Source organism: Papilio polytes, unplaced genomic scaffold, assembly GCF_000836215.1.
Source record: "Papilio polytes unplaced genomic scaffold, Ppol_1.0 DF823934.1, whole genome shotgun sequence".
Taxonomy (NCBI): Eukaryota; Metazoa; Arthropoda; class Insecta; order Lepidoptera; family Papilionidae; genus Papilio; species Papilio polytes.
In genome coordinates this window covers 1928967-1937725 of record NW_013525270.1, presented here as the reverse complement: position 1 = coordinate 1937725, position 8759 = coordinate 1928967, and the positions used below count along the sequence as shown (strand labels likewise).

The window sequence follows — 8759 nt, the reverse complement described above, 5'->3', positions numbered from 1 at the left end:
TTTTGTAAATCTTAACTCGACAAGCCATTGTAAGCTCTCTACGATGTCAATAGAGACGATTTTCACACACGAAATGTATCATTAAAAAAATTGTCATTAATGACACTTATTTTAATGTGAAAAATTGTCATTAATGACACTTATTTTAATGTGAAAAATTGTCATTAATGACACTTATTTTAATGAGAATTGACACGTATGTATCTTAAACAGTCCTGTAGTTTTCTCTTAATAAATCTACACTAAAGGACTTCCTTAGTGACTATTAACTCGGAGTATTGTAACATACACCACCCCTTACTTAGGCTCCGAGCTTCTCGGTGGGGACGTATAGTAAGCTGGTAGTTGTAAAATATTGTAGGCAAACATTAATTTAATACTAGGGTCATAACAGTAGTGAAAAAAATAGTATAAATGAAGAAAGCAGTTGAGATAATTATCAGTTTTAACCAAACTATTTTGCACAAAAATAATTTAGTAATCATCAAGATCCATCTACATTTCAAAGAGTATGCTACAACACGCAATTAAACGAATATTTTCGAGCCAAGCCGAGTCTGCCGAGCGTCAAGTGTACAATGCAAAGTAATCCGAATTGATTAGATTGAAAACAAGAAGATTGGATCTGTCAAGAGCATTGTCTGTTTGTTGGCGGGATGCTGCGACACCGAGATGTTGTGTCACGTACGTAACAAGTCTATAAACTACATTACCTACTACTCCAAATTAAACTTCACACTCAAGTAATTCATTTATTAAAATTTGTTACATTAAAATTTATGTCATTAATTTTTCTTATGAAACAAAAATGTTAAACTTTGAGCTACAGCGCTAATTAATACGGACTGAACATTATGACATAAGTTGAAGAAATTAGTGTAAAAATATTGATAAATCTCAAATAAATGCATTCACATTTTAATAAAATAAACATAATTTATGTTATTTTATCTTTAAATATTTTTAAAATGCCAAATAAGTGTAGAGATAAAGAAAGGCATACAGACAAATTCACCGACAAATGCTAGCTCCAACTAAACGCCTAGATTTATGCGATATCTATGATTGCTCCAGTGGGATATAAAGCCGCACTAAAGTTGGAAGCCAGGCTCTTAGCGGCCCCATTGTAGAAACTGATTTGATCGATACTTCTAAAACGTTAGCCAAACTTTTTATGGCATGCTTCGCTTTGACTTTACGAAGATTTGAAGAAATCTTTCATATTTGAAGCAAGATTTTCATGTTAACTCTAGATAGACATCTTTATTATATTTGTATGTCCCAAGGTCTTCTAACTCCAAACTTTCATGACTAATCCTATTTAGATACGGAAATTACTTAATGAAATAAATAGTACGAAAACTTAGAAATAAATAGGCGAAGCCGGAAAGAAGACCTAGTATTTGATATAAAGTAACGTTTTCAAAGGGGATATCGGTATAAAGTCCGCTTAACGAGTCTAATGCGGATAAAATACTTTTAGAGGTAAAGACAACTTAAGAAGTTTGAACCGACTGTTTGTTATCTGAACCGAGGGCCAAATAAGCTCTGACGGATTTGGCGATCGCGAGCTCTTCTTAACATGAAGGCCTATTTACTTTATTTTAAATTAAATGTATATTTTATCTTTACTTGTGGGCTTTTTGATTAACAGTTTGATAAGCCTAAATATTTAAATACATAAGGAACCATTTATCTTGAATCAAGCTAAATATAAAACTATCTTATTGGGAGTTATGATGAGTTTCGTCATCGGACGTCACGACAGACCGCCAGGTACCATACTAACAATATCGATGGCGGGCATTCCACAACGTGCGGTTTTCGCTGAACTTACTGCCCCGCACAGCGATCCTACAATTTCCTCAAAGGCCGGCAACGCATCTGTAGTTCCTCTGGTGTTGCGGAGGTCCATGGGCGTCGTTGACCACCTTTGTGTTCCCGCCGCTCGATTGCCCCCTTCTCTTATAAAAAAATATACAATATTCTACAGTGACTAATAACTGTTTTCAATATACATGAATAATGTGAACACTTTAACGTAGTTATCTATTTTACAAAAACAATCTACGAGTATTAATCCACAAACGAAGTAACTCTAGAACGATATTTTAGTTAGCTAAGAATGCATTTGAGTAAGTGCAAGGCTTATGAACTTCTAAGTGGATTGTTCATTGGAGTGAATAACGAAACCATCTTTGTACACAACGTACACGAACACTCCGTTTGAGTACATTTACAAATAGATATTGGATACTATGAAGTGTTTAATTGCTTTTCTCAATACGTGAACACCTCTATTTATTATGCATGCGTATGTTATAATGGTTAATATTATGTCTATTTCACTAGAATGCCTATATCTTTGAAAACAATCTTGATTTTTTCATCATTTGTCCAATTTTTAAACTATTTTACCATATTATTTTAACAATTTGATACCAGCACTGACTAACACTATTCATTTAATATCTATACTAATAACATAAAGATTTGTATTTTTGTACGTATTTAAATAGCTTAAAAACTACTGGACCAATTTCAAAAATCAAAACTTGTTCTATCAAAAAGTTACGTTATCACTGAGTAGTATAAGGCTATATTTTTGACCGACTTCCCAAAAGAAGGAGGTATTCAATTCGACGATATGTTTTTTTTTATTTTTTTTTTATGTGTGTTACGGAATAACTCCGCCGCTAGTGGACTGATTTGGATAATTCTTTTTTTATCCGAAAGGTAATGCTTGCAGGTGGGTTCCATTTTTTTGTTTAATTTTTGGAGTCTAAGACTACGACGTAGTTAAATAGTTTAGCTCAAAATCGCGCGACGAAATTTCGGGTCATTTTTGCTTTCTTTGCTTACGTAGCCTAAACTATAAGACATACATAAAAATGATGTATTGAAGAATTGTAGCCCATTAAATTTGCTAAATAAAAGTCCGCGATAGCATATATCTATCTATTAAGGTTGTCGCACAATAACCACTTTTTTCATTAAAATATCGCTCGAAATCTACACCCAACTTTCAACGCTATTACTCGAGTTCGGTATGAATCCTTATCCAAATAAATGTCAATGTAGATTCATTACTTAATTGTTACTATACTTTCAATTGTCAATTGTTATGGTAAAAATGTGGAAACCCTTACGTAGAAATATCACTGCATACCTTGGCTGACACCGACATCAAAGTAATAATAATTGTACAATATAGACATAACAGTTACAATAAGGTAGGTTTACTATTTTCAAGTAATTATTTCGTTACTTTTTAGTGTACTGTTTTTTTGAGAATATTTTGTTTTGTTTTTAGTGCATTTTGTTTTGTTTTTAGTGTATTTTGTTTGGAAGTCGGTTTTGTTTTTTTATTAAAAAGTTTTTAATACTTTTTATTTTCACGCGGACAAAGTCGCGAGAAATAGCTAGAATAAAATAAAGTCAAATAACATTCTATACAAAAAGAATCTAAAAAGCAGAACCACTTTTTGCAACGCCCGTGAAAAACAATCTTTTCGCGAATCATTATCCGTAGCAAAAATTTGCACTCCACTTTCGTGACTACATCCATTTAAGGCAACTACTACCGCGCCATAAATTTCATAAAATATCAGATAAAAACAGTATAATTTTAAACAATGCCAACAACAGCTAAAAAGAAAAGTTATCGGTCCAAAACATTCTTGGAGTAAAGTTTATTTATTCTATATTTTTTCAAGTTTACAAATGAATGAAGATTAGATTTTTTAGAACAATTATAAAAAAAACGAGTGAAGGAGAATTCGATTCTTAATTTAATTTAAGAAATAAAATAAAAAATACAGTTAATTACAACTTTAATACCAAGTTGAACACTGAACCACGCGTTTGTACAACCAATATTATAATTGTTGAAAGGTTCCGAGTTGGATTCGAGCCAAATGTGGCCTATTTTCAATACAAATCTAGGTTACTCCTTGTTCCAGAGCATTATATGCCCAATTTCAATAGCACGACGCGACAAGGGAAAAAGAAGAATGAAAAAATTCACACCTTATGTTATGAATTGAGAAATACTAATTATCAGTTGCCTAATGGGCAGTTCTGTTCACATCAATTGAAACTGATGCAATATTAAAGTCCCAATATGTTTAAATAATATCATTTACTTGACAATCCTTTTGAAGTTTTAAATCCATTCTCATGATTTTCTAATGAATGAAATGATTTGATTAAACATTTCAATAAATTCGAATATTTAAATCGAGTTTGAAAGTTGGAATTTACCATTAACCAAAATTACGTCACGTTCCGTACATTTTTTTGTACATTTTGTACATTTTCCGTACATTAACATTCTTAATTTTAGCTTCATACTAGCTGTTCCCCTGCGACTTCATCCGCATGAAATTATGAAAATTTTATTTTATTGTTTACATTTGTCATATTATCAATTACAAATGTCAAAATGACATGACATGATGACAACCTTGCTTCCTTGATGTTGGCAGCAACTTATGGTCTCTCCCACATTAGAGGTTTTGTTCAAAATATTTACCCCTAAGTTTAATGGTGTTAAAATATATAGCAAAAAGCGTGACGCAAGTGTAGGGCTTTCTATAAAATAAGGGTTATTTAAAAATACGCTGTGATTGCTGACATCTTAGGCAACAAAGAAGTGTGTGTTTACGCTTTATTATAATAGCATAGATAATGTTTGCTTTTATAAAAATACATAAAGTGCATCGTACACATAAAATGAATTAACACAATTAAAATAAATTTGGTAAAGCCAACATAAATAAAAAACACAAACGCTTTGTAAGCATTACATTTCGTTTTAATATTTTTCATCATAACTAAAGTAGTGCTTGACTTACTTTGAACGTAATATTTGTTTTTATTATGTTTAGCTGAGTGAAGGTAAAGTTATGAATACTCAACTCAGGTTTGTATTTTTATTAGTCGATATTTAAATAGCTTGTATACAAATGACTTTATTGCTAGTTAAAATTACGTTATGTATGAGAACTATGACTGAAGTTTCTACGTCTTTAAGTACTATAACGAGAATAGCGTGAAGAAAACAAACATTCTTTTATAATTAAGCTACTTTATGACAAATAATTGCTTCACCTCTTTTAACGTTTCCTGTACAAATATATTATGAATAATTCTTATCTTACTAATATTATAAGTGCGAAACTTTAGTTGGATGTTTGTTGGTACTTATATCTGGAATGGTTCAATTTGGGCCATATGTAGAACACTGTTTGAAAGGACACATAAGGTGAAACGGTATTGTTTTTTAATTCTACGCGGCCGTAGTCGCGGGCAAAATCTAGTGATACATATTTACGTAAGCTTTGGTGAATTGATACGTAATTAAAAGATGATGGATGGACGTGTAGAGTAATACAAAATAGACAGATCATACAAGGTCGGATAAGGAAAAACGGATGCATGAAAATACATAATATTCAACGGCATGATCGATTACTCTGTCCGAACAGCAGTAGATTTACGAGCATAGTTTGTATTACATATTTATTTATTATAACAATCTTTGTATGTTGTAAGTTTTTGTGTTATGATCTCATTAATATTTAGGTGTGTTTTTATCATAAATGATGACTTGAATTTTATTTTACTGACATTAATATTTGTTTGTAGGATAATTTCCTTTTTATATCGTAAGGCGGCTAACGGACTAGTGGCCACATGAATCCGCCGAAATACCGAAGCGACCGCTGTCCATAGACATTCGCAATAACCGGATACGTTGCCTACCCTTCATCGACGGATGAGGAGATGCACATAAAGAAGATATTTTCTCTTCCTATGTGTCTTCGTCACCGTCAAATCCACGTTTCCTTTCCATCCTATTCTTATACATAAAAGGGTGGGAAGGAAAAGGGACTAAAGTTGGGCCTCCGGCACCACATTAATCAGACGAAACGCGGAATTGTTCCCACTTCACGCCTGTCTTCTGTGTGGTCGTGGTATTATACCGGGCGATCCGACACATTCGCGCAAAGATGAAAAGTTCTACCAATGTTCGACTGCAGATTGTTATTAATTCTTGAATGAAATAATTTTAATATTTCTTTACTTTAAACTTTTATGGTCATTATAACCAAAGTTATTGTAAAACATACTAAGCTCCATTACTTAAAAACAGTTCAAGTTAATTATTATGATAATGTGATAAGATAAGACTGGCTTGAAATAATTACGCAAGCAGAGAAACTTCAACCTGCTCCGTTGCACCTGCGACAACCGCTAATAAATCGACTGGACTACACGAACTCAACGAAGAAACATTGTTACATGTAACCATATGAATAAGTAGTTGTTAAAAGAAACAAAAGCAGATGTTTACTACATATTTTTAAAGTAAATTTAGCCACGTCCAAATAAAAAATGTATAAATGTCTCTTTTGTAACAGACTATAATAATATAATTTTGCAGTAATTACGCACATTTGCTACGTGAAATTTTATAGTATGTTCTCTCTGTTGAAATATGGAGACAATGCGGTTTCTGTGAAGCAGTGAAAAACCTCGCTTTTAGCATTTCGAAGCCACTGAAATACTAAATCTGATATTCTTTTTACAATTTACAATGAACGTGCAATTAGAGGTGTTTACTTTGAGCACTTTCGTCGGTTTTTAAAAAGATAGTTTTCAACGATTGTACTTTGAAAAATTAAAAAATATCAAAGGTAATAAATGTATAATGTAATTTTTTTGCGCGTATTTGCTTAGTTCATAAACATAAAACATTTTCTTCTTGATAAAATTATCTTTTACTGTCAGTTATAATTTTACGAAAACAAACACAAACAAATAATCGTTTACCTTTTGTTTTCCGAAGCAAAATTATAGATATAATTGACTTAAGAATTACTCGTAATTTGAAAGAGCTTGCAATACGATTGCTTCAAATTAAAGAACGTAGAATGTTTTCTTCAATTTAAAATAAGTACCAATTATTGCCTCGTATCCATTGTTTAGTAGTAAAGACGAAAATTTTCATATTTCTTTGGAATTATTAAAAACAAAAAACTTACTTTACTTCACAACACTTTAGTAATTAAATATTAAGTGTTAGTAATTAAAAAAAATTGTAGGTTCTCAACATTATCTTAAATCCTACAAATAAAATGTCGTCGTGTAATGGATACTATTTTAAATAGTTTATATAATAGTCCGATATTACAAGATTTTCATTGCTTGTTCAGTTTTAAAGAGAAAGAGGAACTATGGCGAAAGACAAATATGTTTTGTGAGTAAATTAAAAGTGTGGATTTATATTTATATTATTGAATAATGGAAAATAACCTGCTATTTAGTAAACAGCAATTGTGAAAAGCAAACAACGGATCGCCTAAAACTAATTGATCCGATGCCCAGAGACATCAACAACACTAGAGGAACTGGAATTTTTTTAACGATCCTTATCGATTTTTTTTTTCACTTGCAGACAATCTCCAAAAGATCAAAGGTTCTATAGGAATTTTGCGACTTTAGCAACATTTTTGTCTGTTGGTAATCAAGAGTGGTGGGGCTACAAAAAGCCTAACAAAGTTCAAATATATCATAGAAGACTGGTGCTAACTGCTTCACCGATTATCGTTTCCTCACAAATAGTCTATGTCTTATTTAATTATAAAACAATCCCTTTTATTACGTTCAGTATTTTTTTAACAACATTTCCTGTATCATGTATTGTATATGTAAGTAATAAATCAATTTCACAAATATTATAAATGCGAAAGTTTAGGTGGATGGTGAAGGTTTATTCAAGTTTATAGCCTAATCTGTTGAACATATCGATGAAATTTGCCACAAATGTAGAGAATAGTCTGGAAGAACACAAGGCTACTTGATTTTTTTTTTAATTCCACACTAACGGAGTCACGGGCGAAAGCTAGTTTAAAATAAGTAAAACACTATTATAGAAAAATATAATTGTAATTTTTATTATGTAATTTTCATTGTTTTCCGTTTGCAGGCTTGTATTCTTTCATCGCAATTCAAAAGTTTTGAAAAAGTTATGAAACTATTTATGGACAAAATACATCTATACAACTACAAAGACATGAACGCATTCACACGTCAAGTAATGTTTGTTATTGTAACAAAAAAAAAACATTTAATTAGTTATCATATACTATTTCACCATCCATTTTTTTACAGAATGCAGTCAAAGTAGAACGATATACTCGACTGGCTATCCTTTTTTTAGCATTATCTATATTAACTGACTTATTGCTCTGGATTGTTATACCTTTGCGACACATTTCGCTAAATAGAGATGGAATAAAAAATCAAACTGTTACGTTACAAACGGTATTATACCTTTGGATGCCATATGATTATAAATACAACATCAGGAATTGGGCAATCACGCATATAATTAATACCTACGTCTGTATCATGGGATGTATTATTCTTCTGGTCTTCAACTCTCTTAATTATATGTTAGTGTTCCATATTATTGGTCACATACAAATGTTCAAGTACAAATGTAAAACGGAATTTTCGGACACTCTAAGTAATAATGAAACCAGAGACCTGCTTATTAGTTTGATAAAGGAGCATTCTTTCATAATCGAGTAAGTAATTGTCAACAATCGAGTAAGTAAATATGAAAATATACTTCATTCAGGGCTATTTTTGCGTTACGTATACTCCGTGCCTCGGGGCAGACACGAGAGTTATGTGGGACTCTCCCCCCATAGTGGGATCACATACCTCACTAAACCCCTCTGTTCCCT

At 31.7% G+C, this 8759-nt stretch overlaps 1 protein-coding gene across 1 annotated transcript in view; it reads left to right on the top strand.

Moving 5' to 3' along the window:
• Positions 1-7241: 7241 nt before the first annotated feature.
• The window catches only part of LOC106101971, a 3449-nt gene continuing 1931 nt past the window's right edge, over positions 7242-8759 (top strand). The window contains exons 1-4 of the mRNA XM_013281363.1: positions 7242-7264; positions 7463-7589; positions 7994-8106; positions 8376-8597. Of these exons, the coding sequence (XP_013136817.1) occupies positions 7242-7264; positions 7463-7589; positions 7994-8106; positions 8376-8597 (485 nt within the window). The remainder of the gene's footprint in view (positions 7265-7462; positions 7590-7993; positions 8107-8375; positions 8598-8759) is intronic.